At 48.6% G+C, this 17,514-nt stretch overlaps 2 protein-coding genes across 5 annotated transcripts in view; both read left to right on the top strand.

Annotated features, from left to right (window-relative positions):
- Positions 1 to 17,514, top strand: part of OTUB2 (OTU deubiquitinase, ubiquitin aldehyde binding 2) — a 132,858-nt gene that overhangs the window by 95,269 nt on the left and 20,075 nt on the right. The window lies entirely within an intron of this gene.
- LGMN (legumain) overlaps positions 1 to 17,514 on the top strand; it is a 31,471-nt gene that overhangs the window by 6,209 nt on the left and 7,748 nt on the right. For 2 of the 4 annotated variants that reach the window (XM_084873591.1, XM_084873594.1), the window contains exons 2-6: positions 3,364 to 3,529; positions 13,104 to 13,201; positions 13,565 to 13,646; positions 15,345 to 15,430; positions 16,450 to 16,525. In XM_084873591.1, coding sequence (XP_084729717.1) covers positions 3,377 to 3,529; positions 13,104 to 13,201; positions 13,565 to 13,646; positions 15,345 to 15,430; positions 16,450 to 16,525 — 495 coding nt within the window. In that variant the 5' untranslated portion in view covers positions 3,364 to 3,376. Of the gene's footprint in view, positions 1 to 2,149; positions 2,259 to 2,910; positions 3,153 to 3,363; positions 3,530 to 13,103; positions 13,202 to 13,564; positions 13,647 to 15,344; positions 15,431 to 16,449; positions 16,526 to 17,514 lie in introns of those variants that run through there. The other 2 variants (XM_084873593.1, XM_084873592.1) reach the window with 2 other exon arrangements.

Below are 17,514 nucleotides of genomic sequence, written 5' to 3'. Positions count from 1 at the left end.
TTTCGGCTCACCTCTGCATTTCAATGGTCTCTTCCCAGGAGAATGGCAGCTCCGAGGAGGGTTTTGTTCCTTTGCTTCTCTCTCTGGTGCCTGTGAGCGCCTGGTGGCGTCTGCTGGGCCCTGTTAGTTGGATGGATTGGGGGGGCGGGGGGGTGGGGGGAGAGACTGAAAGCAGCAGTCACAAAGAGCTAGTTCAGCGGGGATCATTGCACTTTCTTGAGGAGTTTTTCACTTTGCTGCAAGATTGTGGCTTTGTCAGGAATGTTGCCGATCAGGAGGAAATGGCCACCTGAGGCCGGCTGCTCTAAGTGCTCACTGCCAAGGGTAATGGGATGATTATAGAACTTGCACTTTTCATCTTCACCCCGGGCCCCTATATGTTTCCCCAAATAGTGTTAGTACCTGTGTCTTTCTAAAGTGACATTTTCCGATCAGTGTCATACTGTGAGGCTCTTTGTTTGTTTGTTTTTGTTACTGTGAGGCTTTTAACTTGCCATTATGTTTAAGGAACCACATTCTGTTTATAAAAGAAAATGATAGAGGAAACCCATCGCCAGATGTTAACTATAAAAGCATCACTGTGCGTGTATAAGGCCCTTTCCCTCACTGAGAAGTAACCTGCTAGTAAATTAGTAGAAGGATGAAAGGAAAACTTGAATTTAAAAAAAAAATAACCTGGTGGTACTTTCAGGAGCTGTTGCTTTATTTGCTAATTTAGGCAGTTTAGCGTATTCTGTTCACAGTCAGACCAGCCATGGATTCTAGTGTTTTATTTATCCTTTCGGTCCCTGACTCTTCACCAGGGAGTGCCTCCAGAGGAAGGAGTCTCCTCGGGATTAAGTCACATGAGCGGGACGCAGAGAGCCTGGTGTGTAAACCAGGGAGCCGGTTAATGGTGTGGAGGAAAGATGATAAAACCACCCACACTGAGGGCAGAGGACACTTGCTCACTCCCTAGGTCAGACCAAAGGGACCCTGGTTTTATCACAATATAGCCACATCTCTGGGGCTTTCGTGATACAGTGGGAGAGTGGAGTAGCTGTGGCAGGAGATGGCATGACCCGCAAGGCTGGAAATATTGGCTGTCCAGCCTTTTATTGAAAACTAGATGCCTGGTGCATGAAATTCGTGCACGGAGGTGTGTGTACCTCACCCAGCCTGAACCCTCTCTAATCTGGGACCCCTAGAGGGATGCTGGCCTGATCACCCCTAACTGCCCTCCCCTGCAGGCCTGGGTTCCCCTCAACTGCCCTCTGCTGCAGGCCTGGTTACCCCCAACTGCCCTCCCTTGTAGGCCTGCCCAGTCAGAATCTGCATTCTAACAAGACCCCCAAGGGGTATGGATGGACAGTCCAATTGGAGAAGCACAGGCCTGAGGCCTTCTTAGGTTTTTAAACTTTCACCAGCCTCAGGCTGGCTGTTTCTTCACTTGTGGGGAAAACCCAGTTTTGAGTTTTAGGCCTGGGTTAGGCAGAGTGCTAAAGATGGTTTCTTAGGCATAGAGGTGGTTCATGTCTTAGCTGGCGGCAGGCTCTGTGGGGACAGAGGCCTACTGCCCTCCCAGTACCCAGCACTGTGTCTGACGGGTGGGTGTTCAGAGACAGGCACAGCGGGTGAATGAATGAGTGAACGGAGCCATGGCATCGGAGGCAAAGGTCAGCCTCACAGACTCTGCTCTGAGGCCCTGCATGCCAGAGACTGTGTTCCCTTTATCTCAGGGTGGCAGGCCGGGCTTCTGTCACAGGAAGGCTGGTTTTAGAACAGCATTCTCAGGGCAGAGGCCGGGTCTGAGGTGAGGAATGCAGCTGGCCAGGACTCAGCCTCAGTCCCGCCTTTGATGCTTTAAAACCTTATTTCAGGTTTGGGCATGTGCTTCAGTAAGAGTAATCTGGAGCCCTGGCCGGTTTGGCTCAGTGGATGGAGCATCAGACCATGACTGAAGGATCCTTGTTTGATTCTTTCAAGGGCACGTACCTCGTACCTCGGTGGCAGGCTGGATCCCTGGCCCTGGTAGGGCAAGTGCCAGGAGGGGGGAGGGGGGCAGCCAGCTGATGTGTGTCTCTCACATCGATGTTTCTCTCTTTTTCTCTGTCTCTCCCCATCTCTTCATTCTCTCTTTAAAAAAATGGAAAAACATCCTCCAGTGAGGATTAACAACAAGAAAAAAGAATAATCTGGAGACGCAGAGCACATAGCAGAAGGCGGCACCAGGAATTCAGAAGGCCAGCTTTGGGGCTGGGCCAGAGCCGCCTGGGCAGGTTACTTCCCTCTTGCTCCGCCTCCCCCTTTTCTAAAACCAGGACTCGGCTCTGGCCTGCCTGTGTTGCGGAATGGGTTTAAGTGGTGGGTGGGCTGCCAGCGTTGGGCTGTTCCTCGCCCAGTTTGCTTGCTCACCAGCTAATAAACAGTTACTCCATGTTTACATTGAATGTATATTGAACTTTGACAAACTTTATTATATAATATGCAATTGTAATAAAAAAAAAAGGCAAGTATAAAAAAGAAAAATCATCCTTAATTCTACCTACCGCCAGTCATAAAACTACTGTTAGATGTTTATGTTTGCCTTCCACGTTTCCCCATGCATCCATCACATGTGTATTCTCTTCTTGCAAACGGGAAAGCACGTGGTAGGCATTTTTCTAATGCAGTGGGTTTTGTTGATGAACCTTGTCTGCTCTGTACCAAGTTGTGCCAGAACTTCAAAGGTTGCTCGAAGAGCTTTTTCCATAGTCTTCAGTTTGTACTCAAAACTGCAGCTCGTAGTGAAGGTCGGGAGACAGGGGCAGCCCTTCGCCTGGGGAAAGGGCAGCAGAGCTAAAAACAGAATTCTGCTCTGTCAGCATGTTCTGTCTGATGACTAAGTGGTCTTATCATATGACCTACTTACTATAATTCTCTCTCTCTCTTTTTGTGTGTTAATCTTTACCCAAATATATTTTTTTTCCATTGACTTTTAAAGAGACTGGAAGGGAGAGGGAGACACACACACACACACACACACACACACACCCCGACTGGTTGCCCCTCACACTTGCCCTGACCAGGGCCGGGGATGTAGCCTGCAGTGGAGGTTCGTGCTGTCAATCAGAATCAAATCTGTGACCCTTTAGTCCAGCGGTAGCCAATTGGTGGTCCACGAGGTCCGAAAGGTTGGTAACCCCTGCCTTATTTAGTCTGAGGGCCAAAACTCTAACCATTGAGCAAACCGGCCAAGGCTGCTATGATACTTTCTTAGGGGCCAGCAGTTCTAACTTTTTTTTTATTTTTATTATTAAATTAGTATCTGTGTACATATTTTGACATTGCTCCCCCCCTCCCCCAGTTCTTCCTTTTTGGCTTGACTTGGCTTTCCTCTTCCAGGCTTCTGCAGGCGATGCCACGGCGCAGAATGCTGTGGGAGGTCGCCATGCTGCTCAGCGTGGTCCTGGGAACTGGTGCTGCTCCCGAGGATGATCCGGAGGACGGAGGCAAGCACTGGGTGGTCATCGTCGCAGGCTCCAACGGCTGGTATAATTACAGGCACCAGGTAGGAAAACGGCTCCTCTCTCTGTGTGTGGCACTGGCACTCTGAACAGCCCTGGACGTCGTTAAAAGAGCAGACCTTTTAAAAAGCTGTGTACACCGCTTTAGGCTGGCAAAGGGATGTGTTGGCGAGGCTGTGGAGAAATGGGAACCCTCCCAGTCCTGGGGGTTGTAAAATGGTGCATCGTTTCGGAAAGCAGTTTGTATTTCCTCCACATGGCCCCTGTGGAGTCACCTCAGTCACCAAGGCTTTTGGCCTTGGAGCTGTTGACGTGTGGGACCGGGTTATTCTGTGGGAGTCTGTCCTGTGGATGGTTCGCAGCGTCCTGGGCCTCTGCCCACTGGAAACCAGGGGCATCACCCACCCCAGTCTTTGCCAGCTGTCCCTAGTTGAGACCCACTGGCCATCACTTTCCTGTTTCAGAAAAGGAAACTGAGACTAAAAGAGAGGAAGTGACTTCCCTGAGGCAGCACAGAAGTTGAGGTACAGACAGGACTGAAGCCCAAGCGTCTGGCCGAAGCCTCACAAAGCCTCTGCCCTCCAGGCTTCTGCCTGCTGCTCTCCCTGCCCCGCTCCCCGTCGTTCCTGGTGTTTCCAACCAGTCAGCCTGGCAGAAGTTAGAGCGAAAGGATGGTGCAGCCGGTTGGGGAAACGGCCTGGCAGTTCCTTAAAAGGTTAAACAGAGAGTTACCATATGACCCAGCGGTTCCACTGCTAGGCACGCACCCAAGAGAAAGGAACACGTATGTTCTCACAAAAACCTGTACTTGAAAGATCAGAGCAGTATTACTCATCGTAGCCAGAAAGTAGAAACAATGCAGGTGCCCATCAGCTGGTGGACGGATAAAGAAAACGTGATCTGTCCACACAAGGGGATGTTACTGGTCATGGAAGGGAACGCAGTACCGATCCCTCCGCATGGATGGCCTTAAGAACATGCTAAATAAAAGAAGCCAGTTGCACAGGACCACGTATTGTAAGGTCCCGTTTACATCCAATGTCCAGAACAGGGAAATCTACAGAGGCAGAGTATCGGTCAGTGGTAGCCAGGGTCTGGGTGGAGGGGACAATGGGGAATGGTCGCTAAAGGGTATAGGATCTCCTTTTGGGGTGATGAAAATATTCTAGAATTAGGTAGTGGTTATGGTTGCATGACTTTGTGAATATACTAGAGACCACAGCGTTGTATATTTTAAAGACTGACTTTTATGATATGTGAATTATACCTCAATAAAGTTGTAATTTAGCCCTTGCTGGTTTGGCTCAACAGAGTGTTGGCCTGTGAGCTGAAGGGTCCTGGGTTTAACTCCAGTCAAGGGCACATGCCTGGGTTATGGGCTCAATCTCCAGCAGGAGGCAGCCGATCAGTGGTTCTCTCTCATCATTGACCTTTCTCATCATTGACGTTTCTCTCTCTCTCCCTCTCCCTTCCTCTCTGAGTCAATAAAAATATAAAAATAAATAAATGAGTAAAGTTGTAATTTAAGAAGCCATTTCATTTTGTAATTCTCAGAAACTGGATGACCGTATGTGTTGAGCTGTCCTAGAGCCTTTTACACAGTGAACTCAGTCCCTGTCGTGGGTTATATGCTGCAGTTCCGGTTCTTATTCCCTCTTTGCCAGTGAGTGGGCTGAGGCAGGAAAAAGGTCAGCACTTGACCCAGTGTGGTCAGATGACAAAGTGCCGAGCCTGGATCCAAACCGATGAGCTCCAAAGCAGCACTGTCCAGTAGGACAGCCACATATGCCATGGTGAATTTTCTAGTAGATACAGTTTTAAAAAGTAAAAAAAAAAAAAAAAATTAAAAAAAGTGAAATTAATCTTATTTTATTTAACTCAGCATATCCAAACTATTATCATTTTACTGATAATGGACATAAAAAGTTGATAGCAAGATGCCTCACATTTTGTATTTGGTGCTAAGCCGTGGGAATCCAGTGTGCATTTGTATTCACGGTGTGTCTGGTTCATACCGACGGGCACATTTGTAGTGCTGATCGCTGTGCGTGGCCAGTGGCTGCTGTATGGGCCAGCGCAGGCCTCTGGTCTGTGTTCCTAATGGCTGGGCAGTGTCTCCCCACCTGGGTGTCAATTTTCTTTCCTTTTTTAAATATATTTTTATTGATTTCCCAGAGGAAGGAAGAGAGAGATAGAAACATCAATGAGGGAATCATTGATTGGCTGCCTCCTGCACGCCCCCTACTGGGATCCAGCCCGCAACCCAAGCACATGCTCTTGACCAGAATCAAACCTGGGACCCTGAATTCTGCAGGCGGACACTCTATCCACTGAGCCAAACCAGCTAGGGCTGGGTGTCGGTTTTCTTATCTGTGGGGTACGGGGTTGTTTAGATAAGCTCTTGCGAGCTCTAAGATTGATGGTTATTGAAGAATGACATTTGCATGCTAGCTGAATAGGACATCTGGCTTTCTTAGAAACTTGTCATAGCAAAATGACCCTTTTTCCTTTTAATACTTAACAACAGGCCTGACCCATTTCCAGAGAAGCAACCCGAGTCAGCGGTTCTTGACTTCCTCCCTCCTCCCCACAAGCTAGAAAGATGAGGCACCCAGTGGGAGTCACCGATAGTGAACAGGCTGATTCATCAGCCACCCTGGTTTTTATACAACCAACTTTAAAAATACTGGTTAAACATTATTAAGTAGGTATCCAATGAACCTTCGCACCCAGAAAACCTTTTTTTTTTTTTCCTCTTAAGTGTTGCTAGTTTCCCTGGGTAAATACTTACCATAGAAATAAAGGGAGCCGAGACCGGTTTGGCTCAATGGATAGAGCATCGGCTTGGGGACTGAAGGGTCCCGGGTTCGATTCCAGTCAAGGGCATGTACCTTGGTTGCGGGCATATCCCCAGTAGGGGGTGTGCAAGAGGCAGCTGATCGATGACTCTCTCTCATCGATGTTTCTAACTCTCTATCTCTCGCCCTTCCTCTCTGTACGAAAAATCAATAAAATATATTTAAAAAAAAGAAAAAAAAAGAAAAAAAGAAATAAAGGGAAGCAAGGCAAAAGAGGTGGCCGCAGACCAAAATAGTTGTCCCTAAATGAGAGAGGGCGACAGTGCTGAGGCCACGGAGGCCGAGCAGAGAGGAAACACGTGTGCTGAGTCATTGCTGAGCTCAGGCCCTATCCCTGCCCGCCTGACTCCGTTCCCAGCCAGCTGTCAACATTTGCTTTCTTTCTTTCTTTTTATATATATATTTTATTGATTTCTTACAGAGAGGAAGGGAGAGAGATAGAGAGCTAGAAACATCGATGAGAGAGAGTCATCAATCAGCTGTCTCTTGCACACCCGCTACTGGGGATGTGCCCGCAACCAAGGTACCTGCCCTTGACCGGAATCGAACCCGAGACCCTTCAGTCCCCAAGCCGACGCTCTATCCATTGAGCCAAACCGGTCTCGGCAGATATTTGCTTTCTTGAATTTGGAGGCTAATCATTAAGAACATTTGAGGCTGGCCGGCATGGCTCAGTGGTTGGGGCATTTGCCAGGGTTGTGAGCTTGATCCTAGGTGTGGGGTGTGCAGGAGGCAGCTGATCAATGATTCTCTCCTGTCATTGATGTTTCTATCTCCCTCTCCCTCTCCCTTCCTCTCTCTATTGAAAAAAAAAGCATCTGAAAGAACTTTCCCTGTAGAACCTATATAGACCTTTACATACATTTTATAAAGACATACACTTTCCTTGGATTAAGACAGCACTCCTTATCACAAATTTCTTAATTGCACACCAGGCACAATTAAGTCATTGCTAAGTGCTTTTCTGTGCTTTGTCTTAACCGAACTGGATTTCCATTTTTGGCTGGGGCTCCTGAGCGACATTCTGAGAGTGGGGAGGGTAAGGCCTGGGGATGGAGGATGACCGCAGTGGTGGGGCGTAAGCCAGCTCCAGTGAGTGGAGGTGAGAGGGAGAGGGCCGAAGGGCAGGCAGCCCGAGATGAGGGCGGTACAGTCTCCTCTGACAGGCTTGTGGACGTAGGTCCTGGGGAGCAATGGGGCTGGAGGTGGGTTTCTTTCAGGACCGAGGTTTAGCCTGTGGAGAAGGAAGATCTGAGGCCTGGGAATGGCGGTGGGGGTGGGGGTTGATGTAGGTTGAAGGTGAAGTTCTTTGTTATCAGGAATTGGAGGAGAGCCAGGTGTTATCAGAAGAAAGGGTGCACGTGCCTCATTATCCCCTTTTATTTATTTATTTATTTTAAATATATTTTATTGATTTTTTACAGAGAGGAAGAGAGAGAGATAGAGAGTTAGAAACATCGATGAGAGAGAATCATCAATCAGCTGCCTCTTGCACACCCCCCACTGGTGCCCGCAACCAAGGTACATGCCCTTGACCGGAATCGAACCCAGGACCCTTCAGTCCGCAGGCCGACGCTCTATCCACTGAGCCAAACCGGTTTCGGCCCATTATCCCCTTTTAAAAACAGCTTCACGAGGCATAAGTTTACTAATACACGTCGTAAGTCACCTGTGAGAATTGCACAGCTAAGTGATTGTTAGTAAAGTCAGTGGTGCAAGCCTCGCCACAGTCTAGTTTTAGGACAATTCCCATCATTCTAGAAAGTTCCCTGGTGCCCTTTGCAGTCAGTCCTCCCTGTTTCTTCCCAAACCCTTGTAACCATGGATCTGCTCTGTCTTTCTTGTTTTGCCTCCTCTGGAAACTTCTTATAAATGGAATCAGACAATATATAGTCTTGTGTGTCTAGCTTTTCAGACAATATGTAGTCTTGTGTGTCTAGCTTTTCAGACAATATGTAGTCTTCTGTGTCTAGCTTTTCACTTAGCACTGTGGTCGGCAAACTGTGGCTCGAGAGCCACATAAAGAAATGTCAATCATTGTACTGTTGCTATTTGGCTCTGTTGACTAATCCGTTTGCCGACTGCTGATTAGTCAACAGAGCCAAATAGCAACAGTACAAGGATGAGCAGACCGGGGGAACCCCTTCACAGTGACTGAGACCAGAGCGTGCCAGCTGCATTGGTCTTTGTTCCAAGCAGGTTGTCCATGTAGCTGACAGTTGGCCCGAGGTGGAGGCAGCAGGAGCAGACAGGGGCTGGCCAGAGCTGCAGCAGGCAGTCTCGGGATGCATCAGCACGCCCATCGGAACTCCCAGTGCGAGCGCTGAGGCATGCTGACCACAGTGATCTCTGCTCAGCAGTCCCAAGGGTCAAGTCTTGCTCAATGCCCTCCCCTCAAATGTTACCTCACATGGCCCTTCTGTTTTAAGGGGGAAAATTCATATAGGACAGATATGTTCAAGGGAAGTGAGTCAAGTAGCCTTCAACATCATTTCCACATTTTTTTTATTGGTTTCACCCTACTTTTATTTCTTTTGAGTGCCAGTAAATACTTGACTCATACAAAGAACACCACCACCACCCCCCTCCCCCCCCCCCCCCCCCCGAGTTCAAGTTAGAGGGAACCAAGTACCTCCAAGGACCCACGAGAGAATGAGACGTGCCTTTGAGACCACTGTGTGGAGTGGACGATGGCACCAGGCATGGGGGATTGGAACCCGGGTTTGAAGCACTGAGCCCTTCTGAGCTTGTTTCCACCCATGAAATGGGGGGGGGGGGGGGGGGGAGGGGGTATTACAGGGGGGAAACAGCTTCCTGTCAAGGCGGTGTGAGGAGTTCAACCAGTGTGGGAGAGCGCTAACCCAGAACATGCTGAACCTGCTCTTTCTAAAAGATACAACTTTATAGAAACACTAGAAGCCCGATGCACGAAGATTCGTGCTAGAATGGGCTTTCCTTTCCCTGGCTGCCAGCACTGCCTTTTCACTCCGGCCCAGCCCCTTCCACTCTGGCCCCGCCTTCCTATGCTGCCCAGAGACTCTGAGAGACTAGGGGTGGGCAGAATGCCTGCATCCTGGCGGGGGGGGGGGGGGGGCACACCACCCTCGCCACTCCACGCCTGTGTATGCAAATTAACTGTCGTCATTGGTGGGTTAATTTGCATATCACTCTGATTGGCTGGTGGCATAGCAGAGGTATGGTCAATTTACATGTTTATTATTAGGTAAATGTTTCACACATCACATGTAATTCATCCATTCCAGGTGCACGCTCAATGATTTTTTTTAAGTAAATTTGCCAAGTTGTGCAAACATCATCATAAATTAGTTTTAGGATGTTTCCATCTTCCCAGTAAGACCCCTCACACCTATTGGCAGTCCCTACCCACAGCTACTGCTAACCTACTTTCTGTCTCCACAGATTTGCCATTTCTGAACATTGCATGTACATGGAGCTATACAACATGCAGTCTTTTGTGTGTGGTTTCTGTTAGCGTGGTGTTTGTGAGGTTTATCTGTGTTGTAGCATGTGTCAGGACTTCGTTTTCATTGCCAGAGTATGTTAAATCGTGTGGATAGACTACATTCTGTCAGTCCATTTACCAGTTGGCAGACATATGGGTTATTTTCATTTCTTGCCTCTTACGAACAATGCTGCCAAGAACATTTGTGTGGATTAATGTTTTTGTTTTTTGGGGGCAGATACAGTAGAGTAGATTTGCTGGGTCATATGGCAGATTTATGTATAACTTTTTAAGATACTGTTAAACTGTTTTCCAAAGTGGCTGCATCATTTTATATTCCCTCAACAGTGAATGGAGGTTCTAGTTTCTCCACATTCTCTCTAACACTAGTTTTGTTTGTCTAGCTATGAACTGGTATCTCATTGTGGCATATATACTGTATATTTTAATTAATCTTAGAGATGGGGGAGGGAGAGGAAAAGAGAAAAATTGATGTGCAGAGATATACATTGATCAGTTGACCCCAGACATAGCCCTGACTGGGGATCGAACCTGCAACCTAGGCATGTTCCCTGACTGGGAATTGAACCCACGACCTTCTAGTGCATGGGACAACCTCTTCAACTGTGGGACACTGGCAAGGGCACAATGTAGTTTTAATTTGCATTTCCCTAGTAATTAATGATATTGGGATCATTTTGTATGCTTATTAGCCATTCACGTATCTTTTTTTTAAATTGAATTTATTGGAGTTATATTGGTTAATAAAATTATTTTGAAATATTTCACACCAATCCCTTCTGGCCTGAAGTGTTTCTGTTGGGAAATCAGTTGGCAGCCTCATGGTTGTTCCCTTATAAGTAACCGTCTTTCTCTTGCTGCTCTTAAGGTACTTTATCTTTAACCTTTGCCATTTTAATTATGATGTGTCTTGGTGTGGGCCTCTTTGGATTCATCTTGTTTGAGATTTCTGGGCTTCCTGGACTGTGTGTCCCTTTTTCCTTCATCAGGTTAGGGAAGTTTTCAGCCATTATTTCTTCAAACATATTCTTGACCCCTTGCTCGCTCTCTCTTCTGATATGTCTATGACATGGATGTTGTTAAGCCTGATGTCCCTTAGACTTTCCTCATTTTTAAAATTTTGTTTGTTTGTTTGTTCTTTTGCTGCTTAGGTGTTTTCTGTTATCTTGTCCTCTAAATTGCTGATTCAATCCTCTGTTTCATCTAACCTGCTGCCCATTCCTTCTAGTATATTCTTCATTTTAGATATTGTGTTCTTCATTTCTGACTTTTAAAAAATGGTTTCTATGACCTTCTTCACGTTTACTATCTCTCAGTTCTCAGTGAGATCCTTCTCCTAAGTCCTTGAGAACCCTTATAACCATGGTTTTGAACTTTGCATCTGATATCTTGTTTGCCTCTATTTCATTTAATTCTTTTTCTGGGGACTTCTCCTGTTTTGTTTTTTCATTTGGGACGTGTTTATTTGTCTCCCATTTTGTCTGTTTTTTTGCGTTTGTCTCTGTGTATCGGGTAGATCTTCTATGACTCCCAAACTTGTTATGGTGGTTTTCTGTTCCAGGTGTCTTGTGGGGCTCAGTGGCGCAATTTTCCAGATCACCTGAGCTCCATGCCCAGGAAGGTCTGTTTTGTGGGTTATGTGCTCCCTCCTGCTGTAGTTGAGTCTTGGATGCTGTTGGCCTGTTCGTGGGTGGGGTTGACCATCAGTCTGGCTGACTATAAGAACAGGCCTCCATCACATGTTGTATGAGCCACTGTGTGGGCGCCGCCCTAGGAGGAGTTGTTTCCAGCAAGGTCTGGAGCCTGCCAGGATCTCTCTTTGGGTGTGCCACCTGTGTGGTTAGTTGGGCCAACTTCTGTTGTGGTCTGAAGCCCACCACTGATTGTGCTGGTTCTGGTCCACTTGGGTAGGATTCCGGTGCAGGCTGGTGTGAGATGCTGCCTGTAACCAGCCTTGGGCTACCTGTCTGGAGCTACCACATAATCCGCTGTTTTTGGCTGCCTCTACCGGGCCTGGGAGTGAGTGTTGTGTATCTTCTTAAGTGATCTTTACTCAAATCTTTTTTTTCCCCCTAGGTGGATAATCTTAATCTTATTAAAGAACAAGAGTTTGCAAATTCTGACAAGTCCTGTTACATAATGTGTTTTGCAAATATTTTCTCTTACTCAGTTGCTTGTCTTCTCATTTTCTTAATGGTGTCTTTTGAAGGTTTGTCATTTTAATGATGTCCAATTTAGACAATTTTTTCTTTTATAGACCAGACTTTTGGTGATATATCTGTAACATCTTTGCAGTTGTAACTCAAGGTTCCAAAGATTTTCTGTCATCTCCCAATATTTTTGTTTTAGCCCTTACGTAAGTCTATGATCCATTTTGACCTAATTTTCGTGTTGAGATTGAAATGAGGGCCTAAATTCATCTTTTTTCATGTGGATATCCAAATAGTCTCAGCGCCATTTGTTGAAAGACTGTTCTTTCCCCGGAATAGTTTTGAAATCAGGAAGTGAAAGTCCTACAGCGCTGTTCTTTTTCAAAAGTTGTCTATTCTAGGTCTTTTGCAATTTTATACGAGTTTCAGGTTCATCCTGTCAATTTCTGCAAAAACCTGCTGATCTTTTAAAAAAAGTTTCCTAGTGCTAAGTCTTCTGATCCATGAATATGAAATGCCTGTTTGTCTAGATCTTGACAAGGGAAATTCAAGAATTTCCCTCAGCAGTCTCTTGTAGTAATTTGGAGTGTGTGAACACTGATTTTGTTTTTTATTCACTCTGTAAATTTTTGTTTTTTAATGAGTTTTTTAATGAGGTTATGTTCAGGCAGGAGTAATAAATAATAGGTGAGTTGGTGGGTGTGTCTTCTCACTTCTACTATCATTGTAAGGATGAGTTAAATCTGACATAATGCTGATTTTCTTTTAAAGGCTGCTGTTACCTGTGGATGCAAAGGTGTGGTTTGTGCATGCGTGCGTGCGTGCATAGACAACATATATATTTACTGCCTGATGAATAAGAGCTTAGATAATAAGAGTGCATGTATAGACCACATATATGTTAACTGCCTGATGAATAAGAGCTTGGATAATGGGGCGGAGTGAGATTTTTAAAAATTGGGTGCAAAAATATAAATGTTTATGTTCTAAAATAATTTAAAGACCTGACCAATAGGGAAGGACCCCCGGCATGCCTTCCTGGAGAAAGAACGTGTTGCTCATTAAAACTCCAAACCTGGCCTCCTTCTGGGCAAAACCTAAGGCTTGCTGAAATCGTGTCTCCCAGGCAGACGCGTGCCACGCCTACCAGATCGTCCACCGCAATGGGATTCCCGACGAGCAGATCGTGGTGATGATGTACGATGACATCGCCACCTCAGAAGAGTGAGTATGCGGTGCCCTCGTGGGTGGCGTCCTTATACCAGGGGCCTGCCATTAGGATAAACAGACTCGCAGGTGGACTCTCACAGGGCCGCTCCTTGTAGAGCTTTGAACGAAGCGTGGGGCACCCTGGCAGTGGCAGGGACATGGGCGGCGGGTGCTGAAAGTGGTTTGGGGCTGGCGCTTTCGAAGCATTGAAAACGGGATGATCGGCATCCCCAAGCTGCTAAAACCATTACACTTGGTGACTGTTGGGCAATGAGCAGTGTCTTCGACAGACAGTCAGTTACCATCTTTCTGTGTACGGGCATCGTTTTAGAGAGAGGTTTCAGAGACATGTCAGACTTTGTGTCCTTTGATTTTCAGGAACCCCACTCCAGGAGTTGTGATCAACAGGCCCAATGGCACGGACGTGTACAAGGGGGTCCTGAAGGACTACACTGGGGAGGTGAGCCCGGTCTTTATAAAGGCCCAGTGCACGAAATTCATGTACTGGGATGGGGGTGGGGAGTGTCCCTCAGCCCAGCCTTCACCCTCTGCAATCTGGGATCCCTCTCACAATCCAGGACTGCTGGCTCCTAACCACTTGCCTGCCTGGCTGCCTGATTGCCCCTAACCGATTCCCTGCCGACATGATTGACACCTAACTTCCCCTACTGGCCCGATCACTCCCAACTGCCCTCCCCTGCATGCCATCTTGTGACAATGTGGGGGTGGCCATCTTGTGGTGGCCATCTTGTGATGATGTGAGGGCAGCAATCTTGTGATGTGAGGGTGTGAGGGTCAATTTGCATATTACCTCTTTATTATATAAGATTTTTTTTATTTTTAGAGAGGAAGGGAAAATAGGAGGGAAGGAGGGAGAGAGAGAGAAAGAGAAACATTGATGATTGACATACATGGATCATCTGCCTCCTGCACTCCCACATCGTGGATCCAGCCCCCACTCAGGCATGTGCCCTGACCAGGACTAAAACAAGTGATCTCCTGAATCATAGGTTGGCGCTCAACCACTGAGCCACTCTGGCCAGGCTTCATAATCTCCTTTTCTTACTATGAGAGGGATCTTTTAGGAACTGATTGAAATTCCTGGCTGTAAATATTTCTGTGAAGTTTAGCAATCCTTTCAGTTTCAGTTTTCTCTCTTAAATTCAGGTACAGTTAAATTGAACACATCATACATGTAATATGGACGATCCCATCTTTATGAAATTTTTTTTTTTTTTTAATATATTTTGTTGATTTTTTACATAGAGGAAGGGAGAGGGAGAGAGAGTTAGAAACACAGATGAGGGAGACACATCCATCAGTTGCCTCCTGCACACCCCCTACTGGGGATGTGCCCGCAACCAAGGTACATGCCCTTGACCCGAATCGAACCCAGGACCCTTCAGTCCACAGGCCGACGCTCTATCCACTGAGCCAAACCGGTTTCAGCTATGAAATTCTTTCTACGTAATTTTACAGGGTGGGGCAAAAGTCGATTTTACGGGTTTATAGTTGCTTATATGGGTGGGAAAGAATACAATAATTAAGAATAAACTTTCAGATACTTAAAACTAAACCTACTTTTGCCCCCTCCTCCCCCTTGTATAGGAAACGTCTGGGATCTAGTGGTGGAATTTTTGTTCCCCTTGTGCTTTCCTATATTGCTGCTTTTTTTTTTTTTTTTTTTTTTTTTTTTTAATGAGCGAGTATCAATTTAGAAGATCTCCTTTGAGGACATCATATGTCCTTGGGATTTGGCCTTTTAGGCAACAAGCTGGGCACGGGCGGGCCCAGAACAGACGTTTCTGCTGCCTCTTTGTCTTTTCCCTGGTGGTAGGCTCTTCCTCTGCCGCTTACCCCACTGCCCGGCACCTACCCCGCTGCCCGGCACCGTCGGCTCCTCCGCTCAGCCTCTCAAACGGCCGAGAAGGATCGCAGGCTGGCCGAGTGCCCTCAGCCAGACGAGATGTTCCTTGAGAAGAGGCCAAGCACATGCTCCAGAGACATCAGCCTTATCTGGGTCTTTCTCAGTTCCGAGGCGTTTGCTCTTAAACCTCGGGCCTTGGACATGTGTGGGCTGGTGGCCCCGGTGTATACAGAGTCAGCAAACCTCTGATTTGAAATGGCATGTCTGACGTCAACTCCCCATTCCTTGTAGGCTGTCACACCGCAGAATTTCCTCGCTGTGCTGAGAGGTGACGAGGAGGCGGTGAAGGGCATAGGATCGGGAAAGGTCTTGAAGAGGTAACGCCTTCTTGCTTTGCGCCATCACGCTTTTCTGAATGATCTGGCAGCTGGTCCTGGCTCCCGTTTACCTGTGAGAAGTGGCAGAGCAGGGATCTCTGTCCTGAGCTGAGACAGGCCGTGCAGGTTGGAAGGCGCCTTTGGCAGCTCATTCCTGCATCACATTAACCCCATGACTCAGGGTTCCCTATCACAGGTCCTCGAGCTGTGCGTTCCACAGCCAGTGGTACCTCTGAGACTGGTGAGAAGCCCGCAGTGGGCCAGGGCACAGGGCAACGCAGTGAGGGGAGCACACTCAAGAGCCCAGGACTAGCCTTCGCACAGGGAAAGCTCACACCAGTGCTCGCCCCAACCCCGATGGGTGAGCGATGTGTCCTCTTGAGCATCTCTCTCCGTGGCAGTTTTATATGATGTCAGGGCCTTCAGAGAGTCCCCCAGGCACTGGGCACACACTGCTGTGTCTCTCACTCGGGAGGGCAGGCCCGGGCACAGGAACGCTCACGTGCGTTGGAGCAGAGACGGACGGCTGTGTGCAATGAACCAGATTGGTTCCAAGGTAGTTGTCACATGTCTGCGGCCTTGAAGCAGCGCCCTGAGGGGAAGCCCTGGCAAGGGTGGGCAGGTGGGGGCCCTGACTGCAGGCCCGGGGCCCCGAGGGAGCTGGAGCTGCGGGACACGTCAGGATGTGTGTCCTGGACCCCTCATTCAATTGGGGGACGCCTGGTGAGAGCAGGTGACTGCTTGGAAGGAGGCCCGTTGCCGAAGGACCTGCTCTGCAGATCATACCTGGTCTGTCTGCCAGCACGGTCTCCTCCTCCTGGGCCTCACTCAGTCCCAGGCCCCGGATAGGCCTGGGCTCAGCTGGTCAGAGGGCGGCAGGCCTGAGTTCCTCTTTGTATCTGGGTGGGAGACTAGCCCTCAAATTTCTTAGTGTTTAGTGGGGGGAGAGCAGGTAAGAGCAACCTCTCAGAGAAATAGAACAGGAAACACTGGACTCTGACTCTGTTCTCCCACGGCAGCGGCCCCCGGGATCACGTGTTTGTGTACTTCACCGATCACGGAGCCACGGGACTCCTGGCCTTTCCCAATGACGACGTGAGTTTCCCTAACGAACGGATGGAGAGCAGAGCTGCGGGGACAAACTGGGATGGAGAGCAGAGCCGCGGGGACAAACTGGGATGGAGAGCAGAGCTGCGGGGACAAACTGGGATGGAGAGCAGAGCCGCGGGGACAAACTGGGATGGAGAGCAGAGCTGCGGGGACAAACTGGGATGGAGAGCAGAGCCGCGGGGACAAACTGGGATGGAGAGCAGAGCCGTGGGGACAAACCGGGATGGAGAGCAGAGCCGTGGGGACAAACTGGGATGGAGAGCAGAGCTGTGGGGACAAACTGGGATGGAGAGCAGGGCTGTGGGGACAAACTGGGATGGAGAGCAGAGCCGCGGGGACAAACTGGGATGGAGAGCAGAGCCGCGGGGGCAAACTGGGATGGAGAGCAGAGCCGCGGGGACAAACTGGGATGGAGAGCAGAGCCGCGGGGACAAACTGGGATGGAGAGCAGAGCCGCGGGGGCAAACTGGGATGGAGAGCAGAGCCGCGGGGACAAACTGGGATGGAGAGCAGAGCCGCGGGGGCAAACTGGGATGGAGAGCAGAGCTGTGGGGACAAACTGGGATGGAGAGCAGGGCTGTGGGGACAAACTGGGATGGAGAGCAGAGCCGCGGGGGCAAACTGGGATGGAGAGCAGAGCCGCGGGGGCAAACTGGGATGGAGAGCAGAGCCGCGGGGGCAAACTGGGATGGAGAGCAGAGCTGTGGGGACAAACTGGGATGGAGAGCAGGGCTGTGGGGACAAACTGGGATGGAGAGCAGAGCCGTGGGGACAAACTGGGATGGAGAGCAGAGCCGTGGGGACAAACTGGGATGGAGAGCAGAGCCGTGGGGACAAACTGGGATGGAGAGCAGAGCCGTGGGGGCAAACTGGGATGGAGAGCAGAGCCGTGGGGACAAACTGGGATGGAGAGCAGAGCCGTGGGGACAAACTGGGATGGAGAGCAGAGCCGTGGGGGCAAACTGGGATGGAGA

Source organism: Pipistrellus hanaki, assembly GCF_964339955.1.
Source record: "Pipistrellus hanaki genome assembly, chromosome: 1".
NCBI classification, from domain to species: domain Eukaryota; kingdom Metazoa; phylum Chordata; class Mammalia; order Chiroptera; family Vespertilionidae; genus Pipistrellus; species Pipistrellus hanaki.
The sequence above is the reverse complement of the archived record's forward strand: the minus strand, read 5'-3'. Positions and strand labels throughout refer to the sequence as shown.